We start from the raw sequence: 21,155 nt of genomic DNA on the forward strand, positions 1-21,155 counted from the left end.
CAAGGGCCGACTGTAAAACAGACCATTAATTACTCATCTATGTAAGTTCAGGTTAAAATTGGAGAAAACGAAAACATGTTCCCAAGATCCAAAATACAATCTTTAATAGATCCCACTTAAAGTTTGAGAACATCTGAAGACCAAATTTAACACACTGAACACTAATGGCAGAAGTCTTGTCAGGCTGTTGGAGGGTGGCATCAAACATGTCATGCATGAAAAAGCAAAAGGTCATTTAAAAAGACCAGAAAGAAATGACCAAAGTGGATGTCAGAAGAGGCTCTGATACTTGCTCTTGAACATCGTATTGCTGAAACAAATGGAAACCTTGACGAAGTAAAAGAGCTGAGTAGAAAATCCCAAAGAGACGCTCGAGAAGACAACGTGAAGTGCTATAAGGAAATGTGAAATACTGGAGTTTGAATGCCCAAAAGGAAGGACACGTTCAGCATATCTCAAGTTGAAAGAACTGAAGGAAAAAAAATCCAGCTTCAAGTTGAACTATTGAAGGAGTCCATGGAGCAAAACCTTGAATGATGCAGGAAACATCAAAAGACTGTGGAAGGGATGCACAGTCACCGTGCCAAGAAGAACTGGTCAACATTCCACCCTCTGAAGACCCAGTGATATCGGAAGAAGTCCAAAGTGTACCGAAGGCAGTAGCAAAAATCAAGCCTCTAGGAATCAATGGAATACCACTTGAAATGTTTCCACAAGTTGACGAAGCACTCACTTGTCTATGCTAAGGAATTTAGAAGACAGCTACTGACAACTGACTGGAAAAGATTCATATTTGTGCCCATTCCAAAGAAAGATGAGCCAGCAGAATGCACAGATTATAGAACAGTATCATCAGTAGCACATGCAAGTAAATTTTTATTGAAGATCATTCAACAATGGTTGCAGCAGTACATCACCAGGGTACTGTCGGACATGCAAGCTGGACTCAGGAGAGGATGTGGTACAAGAGGAAATCCAGAAAGATGTTTACATGCGTTTTATTGACTCTGCAAAGACATTCAACTGTGGATCAGAACAAACTATGGATAACTTTGAAAAGAATGGGGCTTCCAGAACAGTTGGTTGTGCTCATGTGGAACCTGTACACTAAGAGACAGTCATAGATTAGAACAAGGGAATGCCACATGATTTCACATCAGGAAAGGTGTGCATCTTGCTACATGTTTGTATCATAGTTATTCAGTCTTTATGTTTGTGTCCATTGTTGCAGCCACTGTATCAGTCCATCTCCTTAACAGAACTCCTTTTTTTTAAACTGACCTTCTTTACCAAGCAGGATGTCTTTTTCCAGGGACTCCTCTCTCCTGGTAACATGTCGAAAGTCGGTGAGACCGAGTCTCCCCTTCCTTGCTGTTGACTATACTTCTCTCGAGGCAGATTTGTTTGTTCTTCTGGCAGTCATTGGGACATCCAGTATTCTTTGTCAGTTAATCAAATGCATCCAGTCTTCTTCAATGTTCCTCATTCAGTGTCCAACTTTCACATGCATCCAAGGCCGAGCAGATCATGGGAGAAGCCGGACTATACGAAGAAGGTAGTGAGTGTCATCAGGATTGGAAGACGGCTTAGGAACAACCTTCAGTTTGCAGGTTATACAAAGAGGACTTGAGGCACTTGCTGATGACGGTCCGCCAGGGCAGCTTTCAGTATGGATTGCCTCAATGTAAAGAAAACCATTATCCTCACAACTCAACCAAGAGACAAATCGTGATAAAAGGAGGAAAGATCGAAGTTAAGGATTTCATTTTGCTTGAATCCACAGTCAGTAGTCATGGAAGCAGCAGTCAAGAAATCATACAATCTATTCCATTGGGCAAATCTCCTGTCCAAGACCTCCTTAAAGTGATAAAAAGCAAGAATGTCACTTGAAAGACAGGTGAGCCAGACCCTAGCCATAGTATTTTCAGTTGCTTCACCTGCAGGTGAAAGTTGACCACTGAGTGAGGAAGACTGGATGCACTTGATATATGGTGCTGACAAAGAATATGGGAAGTACCACGGTCTTCCAGAAGGACAAACAAATCTGTCTCAGGAGAAGTGCAGCCCAAATCCAGGATGGGCAGACTTGGTCTCACCAACTTTGGACATGTTATCAGGAGACACCGGTCTCTGGAAAAGAACATCATGCTTGGTCAAGAAGGTCAACGACAACAGAAAAGTGGGTGAAGGTAGACGTCCGACAGTGTAAGATATGACAAAATAATAATTTAAAAATTAGCAAGGGTTCATGAGGGAGGGGAGAGGGGAAAAAATGAGGAGCTGATGCCAAGGGCTTAGGTGGAGAGCAAATGTTTTGAGAATGATAAAGCAAATGTTTTGAGAATGATAAGGGCAATGAATATACAAATGTGCTTTATACAATTGATGTATGTTTGGATTATGATAAGAGTTGTATGAGCCCCTAATAAAATGATTAAAACAAACAAAAAGGTCAACAAAAAAGAGGAAGCCTGTCTAGGAGACGGATAGACGGAGTGGCTGCAACGACAGGCTCACACACAGCAGCAATTGTGGGAGTGCTGCAGGATCCCACAGTGTTAGCTGCTGGTGTGCCTAGGGTCGCTGTGAGTCGGAACTGACTCGATCACACCTCACAGCCCCAACAACAACAAGACAAGAATCCCGAGGACCGCGCTGGAAACACAGCACATTCCCTACAAAGGAGAACCCAGACGTCCATGCTGTGGATTCTCAGCAGAAACAAGGGGTCAAGGAGACAATGACATGACACACATAAAATTCTGAATGAAAAAAGAAATTGCCAGCCAGCAATCAATGCAGTGCCGTGGATAATATTCCTTGAGTTATGTAGACATTCCGGCCTTCCTCTTCCGACTTATCCCTCCCCTATAAATACCAATATACTGCCCCATCCGTTCCTATTTAGTCTTTTGATTTGCCATTGCCAATTTTACCTGAGATACATACCGTTTTGAAAAGAGTATGATGCTCAAACTCCAAAATCTGCACTGTTGGGTCAATTCCGACTCATAGTAACCCTACTCGGGGTTTCTGGGGCTGTAAGATGTTTCTAGAAGCGGGCAGTCTCCTCATTCTCCTGTGAAGGGATGGGTGGTTTTTACCTGCTGACCGTGCAGTCCAACACCAAGGCCCTGATGAGAATGAGGACAGTATTCGCGTATGTGGTGAGCCTCTCCAATACCTAGAGGCAAACTAGAGACAGTGCTTGCCTCTCTAGCCAGTTCTTCCCAGTTGACAACAGCCATAAATCAGAGTCAAGTTCAACTGATCTGGCCCAGGATCCACTCCCTTGCTGTTTGGGGTTCGTAGTTGAAGCAAACGCTGTCCGGGCCGATTTGCCCCACGCCTGGAACATACATAGATGAACGAGGATGCTGTGAGCCTAGGACGTCCTGACTTCTGACAGTTGCTCAAGACAACTGCCCACACTCCTCACTGACGGCCCGAGACAAAGTGGTAATGCTCGATGGCCAGTGCTCCAAGGAGCCAGATCCTAAGACTCAGAGCAACGGGGCAGATGCCACTTCCCTAGAGGACTGACAGCATGTGAAGAGCCTGCTGGTCCACTGTCTTGGCGCTTTGTTCCAGACAAGCAGCATGAGGCCTGGCAGTCCTGTTCCTTCCCGGGGCCACTGGCTCACCTGTGTGGAAGAGCATTCGGGGAGCGCTCTGACCGCTCAGGCACCTCTAGGGTGAGCCTGGCACTCACAGCTACAGCAGCAGCTCTGTACATTCCAGCAAAGTAGGCCCAGTGTAAAGGGGAGCCAAGCTTTTCATCCACACCTGAGGGAAGTCCCTGATTTGGTCGCGTGGGTAGGAAACATGCACATGCAGGAGCCACTGAAAACGTTTACCAAAATAGAAATTGGGGTGCCAGTGAATGTGCCAGGTACTGGGTCCCTGAGCAACGAAGAGAAGACAAGGCTGGCAGCTGCCTTGACAGTGACAGCTCTGGGAGCAGCATCCAAGCAGGCCCAGGTGAGCATGCCCCTCCACACCTGCTCCACTGCCTTGCCTGTGAGTAGCCGCCCCACCCAGCTCACTCCTGGAGCCCAGGAGAAGCGACTGGTTTTCTCCCCGAGGCTGCTGCCAGTTTAGTCAGCAGGTTTCACAGATCCACTGGCACTCGTGGAGTGTCTTATTTTAAGCTTAACATTTGAAGATGGGAACTTTACCCCCCTTTGGTGTGTGGCAGAGAGATCCCAATTTATATATAAGCCCGGCAGCGAAGCCAGTGCTCTGAGGGCTGCCTGGCACTCCTTAGTCTCTGGCTAGTGTAGTTCATAGCCCTTGCTGGGGGGATCTTCCCGGATGGCCCCACCTACGGCGTTTGCATCTTCAGCCCCACAGATCCGCTCTCCCAGGGTTTCCATTAAGAGGTGTGCAGCAGTTCCTGCATGTGTGGCTGGGAAGTTCTGGGTCCGGCTCTGGTCCTGCCTGCCCTCTCTCCATTTTCCCAGATCCTACCTATGCTGAAACCCTGGGCTCCTGTAAAGGCCTCAGCCGCCAGCAATGAGTTCCCTCTTGTTGGCCCGAGATTCCCCAGGTGGCCACTGTGCCTCCCTCCTCAGCCCCACATGACACCATGCCGACCATCAGCTTCTCGTCAGTGAGGGAGTCCAGTGGCCTCAGACTGAATCCAAATGGAATGCCTGCTTTCTGCTCCAAATCCTCTCACTTTAATCCTAACGCCGGTCACACAGACTTAGAGACCACACGCGCCAGCAGGAGTCGTCAGGCCGCCGCACCTTATCCACAGGCGCGGTATCATTTTATGTCCGTGCCTGCCATGTTCCAGGGCTTTCTGACAGCTCCCAGCCCTCCTCACCAAGATCCTCCTTGTTCACACAATCCCAGTGTTTTTCCCGGCCCACCTGCAGTCGACCTGGACACTAGTCATCCTGGCCTCCGAGAAAGTTCGCTCAGGTAAAGCTGGAATTGACCCGGGAAGGACAAACATTCGTCTCCCCAAAGGTGTTCTTCATTGTCCGGAACCTTTCACACAGTAGCAGTCTTCGTGCTCTGAAGTGGTTCTTTGCAGATCATTAGCTACCCGCACTAGAAAGATGGAGGAAAAGTAAGCGGAGAACCCAGAAAACTTGTTAGGGACCAGCGTCCATAGGTGAGCTACCAAAACACAGAGGAGTATTGGGGGTTGAGTGCACCCAAGTGGAAGAAAAGGCTATGGTGTAAAAGGCTGTTCCTTTCTCCGTGAAGACTGGTGGGTGGGGAGTGGTCCCACGCCTCTGAAGCGCTGGTCTCTCAGGGCAGATGCTTACTACTGAGGTGACTGACGCAGAGACATGCAAGGTGCCGGAGATAGAGGCCTCCTCTTAGGGAGAGCTTCCTGGAGGAAGTGGCAAAGGAAAACCTGCAGGATGCGGAGCAAATAGCCGAGAAAAAGTAATGGAGGGTGAGGGAGCGGATACTTTCTGCCATCTCTTCCCCAGACAAGGCAATTCCATTCTCTCCCCTGGCTTGAGTACCACCACCCAAGTCATCTGACCCAAACCCAGTGCCCTATCTCGAGTTTTAATTTTTATAAACGTCTTTCTCTTATCACGAGTCAGTTTTGTAAGGGAGGTGGCCACGAGGGTGGAAGCCAATCAGTTCTTTCTTTCTGCCTCCCCATATCATCACACACAGAGTTGTGACCGGTGGCTTTACTTCCCTCTGCCCTTGTCCCCAGCTGTTCTTGTCCTGCTTATGACCAAGCAGGCTGGACTTTCTTGGGCAGGGGGTGGTTAATCTTGCTCCGAGGCTGAGACCTCATCTGCATGCCGTGGGTAAGTCAAGGCTTTAAGGGCAGGTGTCAATTTTCTTATGACTCATTTATTACATGGATGCCACGGGCACTACTGACTGTCCTGACATGGGGCTTAAGCTTAAGAGACCTCGTCCTTGCGGGGCCTCACAAAGCCCTTGAGATGGACTAATGCTCAGCAGGTGGATGAGCAAGGCTTTCTCCAGGGGCCAGCATTACCAGCAGAGCTCCAGTGTAAGTTAAGGTACGTTAGTGATGGTGCAACATTTTGGACCAGGAAGGACAACATCATCACCTTCAAATGTGACGTCTCCCTATCAGTTAGCTATTACTGAGTAATCAGACCAAAACCTACCACCCCGAGTCTATGTCAACTCATGGCAACTCTATAGGACAGGGTGGAACTGCCCCTGTGCATTTCCGAGACCCTCTTTACAGAGAGACAAAGCGCTGTCTTTCTCCGGAGGAGCTGCTGGTGGTTTCGAACCATGGACTTGCTGTTCGCAGCCCAGCGCGTACCCACTAGACCATCAGGACTCCTGACTGCCCAGTGACAGACACCTATGACATGCCCGTGCATCCATAAGCATTTTGTTTATTTCTGCATTACTGACATTTTATGGTGGTTGCAGTGAACGTTGACAGAACAAGCTAGTTTTCCATTTAACAATTGACCCACATTTTATCTGGACATAGTTGCAATTCCATCAACACAACAGCACTCTTAGCAGCCCCCTCTGGATTTGTTTTTTTGGGGGGCCTCTTCCTGCCTCTGAGGTGTGTTTCTAGGCAAATGCTGTCCTTTGGGGGTTGCGTGGCCTATTGTTCTGAGGGCAAGGTCCTTTCAGGGGCTGCTGGGAGCTTCCGAGGTCTGTTGTTTGCAAGGTGATGGGGGTGTTGTGGGTTCACTTCTCGGCCTAAGGGGTGTCTGAAGGTCAGACCTAGTCTCCCGTGTTCCACCGGTTCCATTAGACCAGGAGTCTGGTCTTGCCCTTCTGAGGATTTAGAATATTGTTTCCTCCCCTTGTGGTTCTGATCAGAGTGGTCAGTAATAGTATCTGGATGCCATGTGGCTCTTCTGGTCGTAGGCTAGTGGAGGAGGCCGTTTGCATCCTCATCTGCCTTTTGGGTGGATTGTGTGTTCGGATCTTTGTTTTCTGCACTCTTTTTCGCTATGGACCATGGCTGACCGATAATTGCATCTTAGATGGCCACTCGTGAGGGTTTAAGGCCCTGGAGTAGGGTGTAGAACACGGTCTTCGTGGACTATGTTATGCCAGTTGACTGAGGTGTTCCCCAAGACCATGGTCCATGCTCCCGAGCCCAGTCCTCTGTCCTTCAAAGTTTTGATGACAGCTAAAAAGTGTCATAACCTTGTCCTGTGTGTTCTACTATATGCATGGACCTGTTTGTAGCATATACAAATCTGTCTGCAGAAATATCCTTTTCCCCTCCCCATTCCCTCCTTGCCAGCTCCTTTGCCAGGGCCTGGATCTCGGGGAGTGGTGGGGGTGGTCTGAGGGAGGGGGAGCAAAAGTGTGTGTCTGTGTCTGGTTACTGCCCTCCCCGGGGTGACTGTTCTAGGGTGGCCTCAGGACAGGGGGGGCCACACCATCTCTGCATTCCAGTAAAGGGGACCCTTGCAGTCTCGGCTGTGGTGAGGGCGGTGCTATGTGATGCTCCGGCATCTCCCATCCCTAAGGCGGCCTGATAGGAGCAGAGAGGGGTCCTTGCTCTGCCCTCCCGCAGGGAGGGGAGCCATGCTAAGATGCCAACCTCAGGGACTTGGGTTGAATTCTTTTGATCCTGAGAGTTGTTCTGAGAGCAGAGGACAGCATGGGGCATTGCCAATACACCAATTCTGAGTCTCAAATAAAAAGAAGAAGAAGAAAAAGAAAGGATGAATTATCCTTTTCTAAATACACACACACTCACTCACACACACACACACACACACACACACACACACCCTTGGGTGGACTCCCACACTCCATCCCACACCTGTTCAGCTGGCATATCTACCTGTGTAGCCAATCTAGATGATTGTTTGTTATTACTGGTTTTGCAGGATGTGTATGCGGTAACATTTACTGTTGCTGCCTTGGATTCGTGTGTACCTGCTGGTGTCTTCATTTACCTTGGTCATATCTTGCTGAAGCTTCCCGTTATTGTTCTTTATCACCCGTTCCTCCAAGTGAGCGGACGTCTACTGCCTAGTGAATGGGGTCCTGGTGCCATTGAGGTTCCGAGTTGGCTAGCTGCAAGGTCAGCAGTTCAAAGCCACCAGCTGCTCCATGGGAGAAAGCGGCTTCCTACCCCCATCAAGAGTCACATCTCAGAAACTCACAGGGAAGTTCAGCCTTGGCTGATTGGGTCGCTGTGAGCCAGCAGGGACTCAAGAGCAGTGAGTTTAGTGGGTTTCCCTCCCCGTTCTCCCCATCTCTGATAACCATCAAAGAATGCTTCTTTCCAGTGTGAACCTTTTGTTTACTTTTTAAAATATTCAATCAAATGTTTATTAATCACTTGGTTCTCCCAATATCTTTTGTTTAGTTTTTATAACAATGGTCTCATACAATATTTATCCTTTGTGATGGACTCATTTCCCTCAGCCTAGCGTCCTTCAGCCTAGCATGTTCTGTTTCCGGTGTGTGTGGGGTACCATAGTTGTCTAGTCTTCCGTCATAAGCATTTATCCTTAGGGAGCTGCTCGGTTGGGGGCTGACTGGTCTGTGTCTGAGGCTCAGCTGGGGTAGGTCTGCTTCTTGTTGCAGGTTTGAGAATCAACCGATCTTGGTTAGACTCTTCTCCTCATGTCTCTCATCCCCCTCAGGGCCAGCTGTCTAGACGAGGCATATTTCCTCAGAGTTAACGCTGTCAGAAACCCAAAAGGGACACTCTCAGTGGCCACCTTTTATCCAAAAATAATGATGGTCTTATAACTAAATAGTGTCACCCTGAACTAATCACTTATATGAGACTCAACCATCAACATTCACCCTAAAACAAAGATGAGAAGCTGAAACGGCGCCAGGAAACCAGATGAGTGGGAACCAGGCAAAGGTTGCCATGTGAGAAGTGTAACCTCTTTCATGGAGCAATCTACATAAACATGGTTAAATGGGAGCCTAGTTTGCTGTGTAAACTGGCACCTAAGACGCAGTAAAGTATTTTTTTACCAAAAGAAGAAAGCAAGCAGTGCAAGGAGAAAGCAGGTTCACGTGGGCTCGCCAAGCCCCGGGCTCAGAATTGGCACGCGGCCGCTGCTTTCCCAGTTACCGCCAGCCAGAGCAAGGTCCTGGCTGGCCACGCAAAATCAGAAAGCAGGGGAATCCACCCCTTTCACAAGAAGGCTTTGGCAAGAGTATGGATTCAAGGAGGGGAAGGAAGCGGGACCCCTAACTCAGTCAAACCCCCTCCTCAGACTCTAGACCGCAGACTTCAGTCAACGCGTCACGCAGTTGGAACTGCAACGAAACCACTTAGGAAGAGACGAGTGTTGGTGGCCCTTGTCCCCACCATGGGAGTGCCCTGGCTGGAGATGATTCCGTGTGCCCATGCTGGCTGGAGGAGCGGTGTATTTCCCCAGGTGTACGGTGGGCCCAGCTCTGGGAGGCGTCCGCGAGGAAGACCTGGCTCTCACCACCCTTTGAGGAAGAAGTCTTGTGTTCAATGATAGGATGGGCACAAACCAGAGGGCTTTGTGTTGGCCCAGTGGTTCGCCACCGTCCTCAGGCCGTGGCCCCATCGTACAGTTCCCCATGCGGTGGTGACCCCCAAACATAACAGTATTTTCGTTGCTGCTTTGTTGCTGTCATTTTGCTACTGTTAGGGTCGTCATGTAAATAGCTGAAGGGCAAGATGCATTTTCATGGTTACACATTGAACTCATGAAAGCATAGTGCGTCATCACAAAAACAATATGTCCTGCTATATTGTGAAATATTGATTTCTAATGACAAATCAATGAAATGTTGTCTTGCAGCATGGTGTAGCATGGGTACCAGTCTTCACACCCGGTACTCATATGTGTACAAATCTGCATGTGAGCGGACCCGCCTGGGGATGGCTAGAGGAGCGGTGTCTCGGTTCCTAAGACCTTCGGAAATATGTGTTTTCAGATGGTCTTAGGCGACCCCTGTGAAAGGGTCATTCGACTCCCAAAGGGGTCGTGACCCACAGGTGGAGAACCGCTGTGTTAGGCTAACGATGGAGTTCAGAGAAAGGAGACTGGTGGGCAGGAGGGATGAGCAAGGCTCGGGAAGAACTAGGTAAGAGGAGAGGAATGAAGCAAACAACGAACATCGCGTGACCACTTGCTTCAGGCCAGCAGTGTGCCCAGTCTTCTCCCGTGACACCTGGAATGTGGATCTCCCACATTTGACAGATTGAACAAAACAACCCCAGAGCTTGAGTAGCTTGCTTCTGGTCACACAATTTGTAAGTACCGGAACCAGGATGGGAGCCCAATTCTTCCTGCAAACCAAAGCCTGGGGTTTAATCACTGGACTCCACGGCTGGCCACCACGGGAAAGGGACTGCAGGGGTACCGAGAGATGTGCACGGAGGACAACCACCAGGGGTCTGGGGCCACGGAGGGAGCCCTGGCCATGCTGGGACCTAAATGGGAGCAGAGATGGGAGGTGCGACTTGGTCGACATCCTGCGGCAAGTCGGGGCTTGGCTTCCTCGCTACTGGCTCCTGTTGCCCTCTCCTTCCGCCAGCCTTTGTCCAGCTGCATTGTGGGCTCTCGCCACTCATCTGCATGGCCACACCTGAAGCGTTTCCCTCTTAGAAGAGGTGAAGCCGGGTGGGCTGGCTCCCTCTCTATCCTCCGCTCTCCCCGCCCCCTGCCATGCTCTGGAAAGGGCGGCAGGAGGGAATGTGGGCATGTTGCAGTAGAGATATACATCTGAGAACTGAAGGGAACATTTATTTTTAATTTAGATTTAAAAAGAAAAAAAGGAAGTTATAAAATATCTGCACTTGCTCCTGGGAGTGGGCAGATGGCTCTGCGTTTTGCCTAATAGGGACTGCAGTTGGCACCACGGGCTCCTGGTGCCCACCCTCTCAGTGGAAGTGTCTGGAGGACGGGGTCCCAACGTACCATGAATTTTGCTGCTTGGTGCTTTGCTGTTTTACCCTCTTCAGACTCCTCAGTTGATCCCTTAAGTCTCCTGCTCCTGGACACACACACACATACACACACACACACACACACACACACACACACACAGCTCAGTTCTACCTCCTTTGGTAAAAAGCCAGGCTAGCACTAACCTGCCCTTTGTGAACTTCTGCTGAGATGTTTGATTGGATCCATTTTACACACACCAAAAAAGAGCCCTGGTTATTAACCAGAAGGTCAGTAGTTTGAACCCCCCAGCAGCTCTGCAGAAGAAAGATGAGGCAAAGTGTGTCCCTAAAGATCCCAGCCTTGGAAACCAGATGGGGCAGCTCTCCTCTGTCCAAAAGAGTGGATGGGGCGCAGACTTAATGCCGGGGCAATGCTTCCAGAACCCCTTGGGGGCTCCACAGGTGAGACGTGGGCTGGCATTCAGGGGACAGAGGAGGCTGTCTGCTCACGTAAAGATATCCAGCCTCGGGGACTCTACATAAGTCTCTGTGAGTCACAATCAACTCAATGGCAGTTTGGGTTTGGGGACCACAAGATCGCTGACCCAAACCTCTGTGCTTCAAATCCACTGGCAACTCCATGGGACAACTCCATGGGACGAAGGCAAGGCAGTCAGCTTCTATAACATTACAGCCTTGGGTACCCCGAGCGGTTCTACTTTGTCCTCGGGCCCGGAATTGCCTTGACTTGGATATCTCTCTCTCTCTCTCAATCACACACACACACACACACACACACACACACACACACACACACGGGTGGCTAATTATGCTCTCGGTAGAGAGAGAGAGAATATGAATGTGTGTGTTAGAAAGCCTTTCTCCTGCATTTTCCTGTTTGCCCTTGTGTTCATTGTGAGGGGCTGCAGATCCCTTCCCCCTGCGTCCTCAGGGAAAGTGAGCACAGAGTGGGTTCACAGGAGGTGCTCCGTGAGTCTGGAGTGTCGACTGCCCTCCTAGTGCTCAGGGAAGAGCTGGGAAAAGTGCTCTTCCCAGAACTAAACTGGGAGTCTGGCCTGGCAGACCAGACAGGCATCAGGAGACCTGAGGCTAGCTTGCTAGGAAGACTCGGGCAGGTCATTCAAGCCTCCGTTTTCCAGTTTGAAAAATAAGGGTAGTAAGCTTTGTGGTGTCTGGTCCCTGGGGTAATTAGGAGGACTGGGGTAGGCGACAGGGCTTGACAAAAATCAAGGACCCCGTAGCTGCTAACTGCAGGTCGGTGGTTCAAACCTAGCTACTCTTCAGGAGAAGGTTGTGGCTCTGTGCTCCCGTCAGGAAGTACAGTCTCAGAAACCTGCCAGGAGCAATTCTGCCATCTCCCATCAGGTTTCTTTGAGTCAGAATCTACTCGATGGCATGAGTTTGACCATCACGCCTCTCTTGAAGTGTGAGTGCGACTTACTGTAACAAGCCAGAGGTTCTGCCAAGGGCGCCGGGCCCGTGGGAGGACATGTTGCTGGCTAGGTTGTCCAGTAAAGTAAAAAGCCCACTGGTCACAGAGGCAAGTGATGTGTGTGTGTGTGTGTGTGTGTGCTCATGCACATGTGTAGTATATCGCCTGGGTACTTGTTCAGTTTATTTAGGGCTTTGGCTTGTTCTAGAAAAGACTTGGTACCAGTTACAAGAATGTAAGCCACAAGATAAAATATGTGAAGATGAAAATGAGACCCAAGGAAGATTGGGGAAAGAAGATAAGATGGAGCTGGGAGGCTTCGACACAGGCTGCCAGCGGGGTCTGGGCACTTGGCAGGCATGTGCCTGGCCCGCTGTGGCCAGAACGCTGTCGTCTGTGCAGAGAGACACTGTGACCTGGCTTGGCGTCTGTAAGGCAGGTGCAAACAAGTGCTCAGAAGCAGAGCCTCTGACCCCGAGACCAGAAAACCATTTCCACCAAATGGATTCATGGAGGGTAGCCTGTGACGTATGATCAGTGTCTTGGCCGCAGCGGTCTGCTAAATACAGTGAGTCCAAGGGCATGGGTGTTCCAGATGGGATGAGGGAGACACTGTAGTTACATCACACTCCGGTTGTATCAACAGATTGGGGAATTATCCTGAGCGTCCGACAGTGGAGGACAACTGTCATGCCTTCAAGTTCTGGGCGGCCGTTTACTATGCATGTGTAGACATGAACGTGCACATCTAGACCTGCCCCCTGTCTGAGGTATCTAGTGCTGCTATCAGAGGAATACCTCATGGGGGGTGGGGGGGGCGTCAACAAACACAAATGGATTCTCTCACAGTGCAGGGGCTAGATGTCTGCATCCCGTGCGCTGGCTCTAGGGGAAGGCTTGCTCTCTGGGTTGGCTCCGGCGAACGTCCTTGTGTCCTTTCAGGATCTGTAGACCCGGCATTCCTTGGAGTTTTCCATGTGCCTGAATAAAAATCTTCCCCTGGATCTAGGATGGCCTCAGTGCAGTGACCTCAGGTCACTGGGTCAGAAGGACACTCTCCACGCCTGGCTCTTCTTACTGGGAGGGGGTAGGTCCCTCTGATCTCTACTCTCGTCTCTCTCCTTTTAACTCTTGTAAAAAGGAAGGTGTTACAGGCCACACCCCAGGGAAAACTCCCCTTACATCCAGACAGGGCTGTGATGGGATTCAGAGTGGCCCATGGGAGCCCTGGTGGCATAGTGGTCCTGCACTGGGCTGCGATGCAAGGCTGGCAGTTCAAGACCACCAGCAGCTCCTCAGAAGAAACACTGGGCTTTCAACTCCCGTAAATAGTCTCAGAAACCCACAGGAGGGTCACTGAGTTTTGGTTATCCTACCCATAGTCCTTTTCCAACTGATAGGCTTATTACATGGGCATCACTACACAGCTGCCGAACCAGAGAATCATGGTCCACATATCTGGGGGAGATACAGCTCAGTCCACCCCAGCCCTGTTTTCATTGCCAGCTTCAGGCCTCTGGTGTGGCCCCTGACTGGAAGGAGTCCTGGGACTTGGGATCCTTCTCGGCATGAGGCACCCCATTACAGACAATGCTGACTTCATACCTGCTGCCTGGAACCCCAACATAGAAGTCCATACCTAGGTAGGACCACTAAGGTCAACCTGTCATGTTATAGACTTGATGGCTAGAGCCCCAAAGGGGACGGACACACAGGGAGGCTAAGACCCAAGGTCCCCCGACTCCGCTCCAGGATGCCGAAGCCAGCGCTGCAAAGGCAGGTGGACTTGGGACCTCTCGGTGAGAGAAAGGTTTCCGAGGATAATGCTTCATTCGAGCTGTAGAGGGACTTCACATTGTATAAGTTTATTCAACCAGATACGGGCCAATAAATATGTGTGTGTACATGCTCGCTGTTTTAAAACACTTCAATGTTTAAAACATGATTTACTAATGCTGCCGAGGACGTCTAGAATCTGATTTACGGCATAGTATTGAATGTTTATGCCAGTTCCTTGCAGAAATGCTTGCCAAGGAGCCATTTCGCGCACGGGAATAATAAATCAATCAATATGTGGATGATTGTGCATTTTCTCCCACATGTGGCCATACTCGCTAGGTGTTATTTCTGACACATAAATTCAAAAGGGAAAACTCAGAGGCACACTAGGGTCCCTGAAACCCAAGGTGCACTCAGTGTCAAGGTCAGACGACCAATCTTGACTGAAACCCCAAAACACCCAGCCCGGGAGTGCAGTCTGAGGTGAGGTTGGGGCTTTGGGGCTCCTGAGTTCCTACATCTACCGCCACACTGGGCTGATGCGTGCGCGCCTCCTTCAGTAGCTTCACCACGAGCGATGGCAGAGAGTTGCAGCAGCAGATACGAGTTCTTCCAATTACTATGTAAGGTTATTTTTGTTAAATCCTCGCACATGTCCTATTGGAAGAGCCAGCCACCTGAGTGGGAGTGAAGGCCTTTCTTTTGTCTGCCTGTCCGATTGGTTTCCCCTCGGTTATGGAAAGGATACGTATCCATTGTTAAAAGCATGCAGAAATGTTTAAGTCGCGTGTGAGACTGGTCCCTGGAATCCGACCTGCAGAGAGGTCTACAGCTCATCGTTGGCATGTTGGACTACGGGTTTTTCTCATGCTCACAGCTGTGTGTGTGTGTGTGTGTGTCCATGGTGGTGGACAGGCCAGCACTGTCAAGTCCATTCTGAATCCCGGCCGTTGTGTGTCAGAGCAGAGCGGTGTGCCACAGGGCTTTGATAGCCGGCTTCTCAGATGAGATCTCTAGGTCTTTTCTCTGAGGGGCCTTGAGGTGAATTCGAACCTCCAACCTTTTGGTGATAGACCACCAGTGTTAACGGTTTCCACCACCCAGGGAAGAGTCTGTCTAAGGCAGTTTTCTTTCCAGACATGAGATCACACTGCCTGTACTACCCTGTGACTTGATTGACTGACTGATTGATATGACTCTGTGCCATCTCACTGTGGGTACCTCACAAGAGTTTGTATTGACTCACCTTGCTCTGGTTTATGGCCATGTCATTTTTCTTTGCAAAATGTAGGGTTTGGGGTTTTTTTGGGGGGGAGGGGATTGGCTTCTCTAACCTTTTCTCTCTCTCTCATAGGTGGTTGGTCTTCTGTTGCCCAATCAGACGCTGGCTTCCACTGTTTTCTGGCAGGTAACTGTCTCCAGCAAGCCGGGCTCTTGGAGGAAGGAGCTGAACAAGTGCTGCTAAAGCACTCCCCCCTCCCCCTCGGGGGCTCACCCTCCCCAGGCCCTGAAGCCCCTGGGGAATATCCAGACCCTTGGGCCTAGCTGAGCAGGTCCATGCAGCCCAGCACCTATAGGGCCATTAGCTGTCACTCTAACCTTTGGACAGAGGCACTGGGGGCTGGGCCAGTGCCCTCACCTGGACCTTGATGGGTTGCTGGTGGCCAGCCCACTGTGCTTATCAGCTGCTCGTCCCACGGTCATGAGGTCATGACTGATACCCACAGCCCCATTCTGACATCGGCCTCCTCCAGTCTGTAGGGAAGTGAAGCCCAAGTCACCCAGGTAGTGAATTGGCTGGGAATGCATCACAGACCCAGGGTCTGCTCATGGAGACTTTTAGGGCCGTGGTCTCTGAACACAACTGAGGCTGCCTGGGCATAGGGTGTGTGCAGAGAGAAGGTCGGGAAGAAACCACGTCTGCCTTCCGTAGAGAGCGCAGCAGAGTCTTCCCGGAACCAAGTTCCTGAAAGCAGCCGTGTTTGGGCACTGGATGTTCAGCAAGACATCGGACTGGGGGATTATTTTTTTAATCATTTTACTGGGGGCTTGTACAATTCTTATCATTATCCATACATCCATACAACCATCGTGTCAAGCACATTTGTACATCTGTTGTCATCATCATTCTCAAAACGTTTTCTTTCTACTTGATTCCTTGGTATCAGCTCCTCATTTTCCCCCCCGTCCCCGCTCCCCGCTCCTTCGTGAACCCTTGATAATTTGTAAATTATTATTTACACTGTCCGATGTCTCCCTTCACCCACTTTTCTGTTGTCCATCCCCCAGGGAGGGGGTCACATGTAGAGACTGGGGGATTCTTAAAAGGTTCAGCATTGTCAATCACGTCAGGACTCTAAATGTCAGCACCTGCCCAGTAGGCCCGAGTAATTGATGCAGTAAGAACGACCGTGCAAAGCAGTGCACCCTGGCCTCACAGTGACCCTGTAATGCAGGGAGGTGACTGTCACTGGGTAGGGATGGTGGGACCAACCATCCCCGGTGGTTGAGGACTGCTGGGTTTGCCAGGACGCTGACCTCTCACAGCAGACAGTCCGGGGCGAGTTGCGATGGTCGGTCTCAATAATGAAGGGGATGATGGGACCCATTGTGAGTCGAAGGCCCTACCCTTTGTCTGGGAGGTGCATGTGACCTCTTGGTCCCAGGCCAGGTGCCAAGAGGAGGTGACCATACCTTCTCTGATTCTCTCCCTTCTTGCCTTTCAGTGGTTGAACCAGAGCCACAATGCTTGTGTCAACTATGCAAACCGCAATGCTACCAAGGTAAGCACCCTGACCACCTCCCAGAGGTGGATTCCAGCTGAAAGGGCCCACCTGTCCTCCCTACAGGGATATGCCGTGGTCAGTGCTGCCTCCTCCGGGCAAAGCATTGTGCCCCTCTTGTTGTTGTTGTTGTTGTTGTCAGGTACCATTGAGCCGGTTCCGACTCACAGTGACCCCGTGTACAAAAGAGCAAAACACTGCCTGCTCCTGTGCCAGCCTCCCAAGTATCCTTGTTCTGAGCCCATTGTTGCAGCCACTGTGCCGATTCATCTTATCAAGAGCCTTCTGTTTTCCATACCTCTCCGCTTTACCAAGCACCATGTCTTTCTCCAGGGACGGGTCTCTCCTGGCAACATGTCCAAAGGACATAAGACAACGTCTCCCCATCCTTGCCTCTAAGGAGCACTCTGGCTGTACTTCTTCCAAGACAGATTTGTCTGTTCCTTGGGCAGCCCATGGTACTTTCAATCTTCTTCACCAGCACCCTAATTCAAAGGCATCGATTCCTCTTCGTTTTTCTTATTCAGTGTCTAGCTTTCACATGCATATGAGGCGATTGAAAATACCATGGCCTGGGTCAGGGGCACTTTGGTCTTCAAAGTAACCTCTTTTCATTTCACCCCTTTAAAGAGTCCTGTGCAGCAGATTTACACTATGAATGCACATGGGGTCTCGTGAGTGCTGCCTCCATGAGCATTGATTGTGGATCTAAGCAGGATGAATTCTTTGACTACTTCCACCTTTTCTCTGTTTACCCTGAGGTTACCTATTGGTCCAGTTGTGAGGAGTTGGGTCTTCTGTACATTAAGTTGTGTAATCCATACTGAAGACTGCAGTCCTCGTCCCTCTCAGCCCCCCTCTAGAGACCATATTGGAAACATCAGCCCTGGGGAGTGGGTAGCAGAGTCAAACTCTCCTCTGAGGTCAGCAACTTATGCAGTCTGAAAGTTATCAAACATGAAATCAAGATTCATTGATAATTGCTGATAATTAAAATGAAAAATTTGGAAACCGAGAAGGATCAGTAGTAAGGAAGTATGACCACGGTGATAGAAACAAAGCCAGCGATGGCATGTTACGATTTTGTAAGACCAATGACTTGCTAGGAATACCATTTTTTCACAACATGAACAATGACTACATATGTGGACTTGGCCAGGTGGGCTATACAGGTGTCCAATCCACCGTCTCTATGAAAGGAGGTGATGGAGAGGCGCAGTATCATCAGTCAAAACCATGCCAGGGCTGACTGTGAATGGATCATCAATTGATCATCTGCAAATTCAGGTAGAAGCTGAAGAAACTGAAAACATGTCTACGAGTACAATTTTGACTCTATTGCACCTGGATTTAGAGACCATCTGAAGAATAAGTCTGATTCATTGAACACTCATGACTGAAGACCAGGCGAGTTGTCAGATGACATCTGCGTCATACATACAGAAACCAAAAGGTCACTAAGAAGATAGGAAAGACCAATGCAAATGTCCAGAGAGACTCTGAAACTTGCTTTTCAATGTAGACTAGCTAATGTGAATGGAAGAAATGATAAGTCAAAGAGCTGAACAGAAAACTTCAACAGGCAGGGTGAGGAGACAAAGTAGAAGTGAATGAAACATGCAAAAGCCCTGGAGCTAGAAACCCAGAAGGGGAGCTCATACGCCATTACCTCGAAGCTCCAAGAACTGAAGGACAACAATTCAAGCCTTGAGTTGTGAAGCATTCTATGAGCGAAACATTAAACCCTGCAGGACGCACAAAAAGAAGATGGAAGGAATGTCAAGGGTTACTGTACCCCAAATAACTGGTCAACATCCTGCCATTTCAAGCAGTAGCACTTGATCCAGAGCCAGTGATACCAAAGGAGGAAGTCCAAGCATCACTGGAAGCCTTAGGGAAAAGCAAGGCCCGAGAATTGACCAAATGTCAACGGGCATGTTGCAGCAAAGGCATGCAACGCTGGGAGCGCTCCCTCTTCTGCTGTAGGAAAAAACACTGGGAAGGCAGCTACCTGGCCAACTGACTAGAAGAAATCTTTGTGTCCATTGCAAAGACGGGCACTGGGGAGAAGTGGTTTCTCTCTCGTGCCCTGGCCTTCCTGCTTGTCTCAGTCCTGTGTCTCACAGCTGGGGCCCATGGCCCATGTGACCCGCTTACCTTAGGAACTCTCTGCGGTGCCTGCCGTGTTCCTGTGGACCTTGCAGTGGGACTCTGCCTGTCTGCCTATCTCTCGTAGCTAACACCCGGGAAGCAGCAGTCGGGATGTCAGATGGCTTAGGCAAACCTGCTGTGAAAATCCTCCTGAAAATGTGTAAGAGCCCAGATATCACCTTGAGGACTAAGATGCCCTTGACCCACGCCGTGGTATTTTCAACCACCTCCTGTGCAGGTGACTAAGGAAGACCCAAGAATCCATACATCGGAATTATGGGATTGGCAAAGAATATACCTTGAAGATGCCTGGGACTTGCTAGAGGTACTAACAAATCTGTCTTGGAAGAGGTACAGCCAGATTGCTTCTTATAAAGTTAGCACGGTGATTCTCACTGTGGACATGCTATCAGGAGGGACCAGTCCCCGGAGAAGGACTCCACGCTTGGTGATGTCACAGGGTCAGCGATAAAGAGGAAGGCCCTCAGTGAGATAGATTGACACGGTGGCTGCACCAGCCGGCTCGAGCCTTACAATAGTTGTGAAGCTGGCGGGTGCAGGACTGGCAGTATCTGCTCTGTTGAACACAGGGTCGATAGGACTGAGAACCGAGTCGGCATCCAAAAACAAAAATCACGTGACATTAGAGCCAAATTGCTGCATAAAAGCTAAGACCTGTGAGAGCCAGCCAGACCAGACCAGCTGTAGCAATGCCATTTCCAACCACATGGTCAGTGCTTGCGTGCCAATTTAGCCCTCCTGAACTAGAGACTGCTGATCTAGGCCCTCTAGCCATCTCCATCTCCAGCCAGCAGGATTGTTTGCCCATCACCTTCCCAGAACCCATTGCGATGGATGTGATTTTGATTCCTGGTGGCCTGTGAGTGTCCGAGGTGAACGGTGTCCAGAGGGTTCTCAGGGGCTGGTTGTTTCAGGGGGCAGACTACTAAGACCTTCTTCCGGCGTGCCTCTGAATGGATTCCAACTCTAGCCTTTGGATGCACACCTGAGTGTGTTCACTGCCTGTACCACTCAGGCTGGGGACTCCTGAGACTAGGGCAGAAAGGAAGCAGGCCCTTTGCCATGTCCCTAGATATTGCTGCCTTGTGTCTCCCCATGTGGGGCTGAGCTGAGGGAGGCCTGGCTGCTGGGAAGGAAGGCTTCTTGCTGGCCAGGAGCTGTTTGCAAGGATGTGTGGACTTGGGAGATCCAGCAGGCCTGAAATTCTGCCTCTGCCTTCCAGCCTTCCCCTGCATCCAAGTTCATCCAGGGCTACCTGGGAGCTGTCATCAGTGCTGTCTCGATTGCGGTGAGTACCTCCCTGCCGCCCTCTGTTCTGTGGCTCCGCACCTAGCATCTCAGGCCCGGACTCTGGTGTGTGGGGGGCTCCTGGCCGGTGGGCCAGCAGGCAAGGATTCTTCAGGGAGCAGGGAGGGAGGCGATAGGAGGGATGTCTATCTGGGAGGTGCCAGGGTTGCCCCAGAAGATGGTTGCTCCAAAGCGAGGGGCATGGAAGTGCCCCCTCCCCTTTTCTCCTTGCCCAAATTTCTGGGACCCCACGGTCTCTCTGTGGCCTTGAATGCTGTCACGTGCTCACAGGCCCAATGCCTTTTAGAGACCTGTCAGCTCCTTAAGACCATGGGGAGAGGCTCATCCTGCGGCTTCCCTGGGCCTCTGAACAGATAGTCTTTGTGTATATAAGGATGGAAGGTGGCTCCTGATTCCCAGAGGTGACACAGCGCGGGGCATGGGCCACAGCCAGACCTCGTCCACACTCAGGCCACCCTTGGGCCTTGCGCCCATGCCTGGCATTCTTCGGGGCCGGGCTGGAGGGCTTCCTCTAGCTGACTCTGGGGAGAAGACCCCTTCCCAATGACGCACTATACAGTAAATCATGCCATTTGCCAGCAAAAAAGGGCAGATATAAAATGCAGATAGAAAAAAATATTCGCTGCCTGAACCTTGTCTCCCTCCCTCCCCTCGCCAGATTAGAAGTTAGCCAAGGACAGGGGCCGCATCTTCTCTCACAGAGGGGAGCTCAGGGCTCTGCTCCATAAATGCGTTTAATTAGGTGGCTGATTGATTGCTGGCCCCCCCAGGCCGCTCCTCCCGGTCCTGGAGGCTCAGCAGTGGAGGCGTCCCTCCG

At 50.3% G+C, this 21,155-nt stretch overlaps 1 protein-coding gene across 3 annotated transcripts in view; it reads left to right on the forward strand.

The window, feature by feature from the left end:
* Positions 1 to 21,155, forward strand: part of SFXN5 (sideroflexin 5) — a 130,436-nt gene that overhangs the window by 61,671 nt on the left and 47,610 nt on the right. For all 3 annotated transcript variants that reach the window (XM_075556954.1, XM_075556956.1, XM_075556955.1), the window contains 3 exons: positions 15,430 to 15,483; positions 16,802 to 16,858; positions 20,253 to 20,318. In XM_075556954.1, the coding sequence (XP_075413069.1) occupies positions 15,430 to 15,483; positions 16,802 to 16,858; positions 20,253 to 20,318 (177 nt within the window). The remainder of the gene's footprint in view (positions 1 to 15,429; positions 15,484 to 16,801; positions 16,859 to 20,252; positions 20,319 to 21,155) is intronic.

Source organism: Tenrec ecaudatus, chromosome 8 (assembly GCF_050624435.1).
Source record: "Tenrec ecaudatus isolate mTenEca1 chromosome 8, mTenEca1.hap1, whole genome shotgun sequence".
Lineage (NCBI taxonomy): Eukaryota > Metazoa > Chordata > Mammalia > Afrosoricida > Tenrecidae > Tenrec > Tenrec ecaudatus.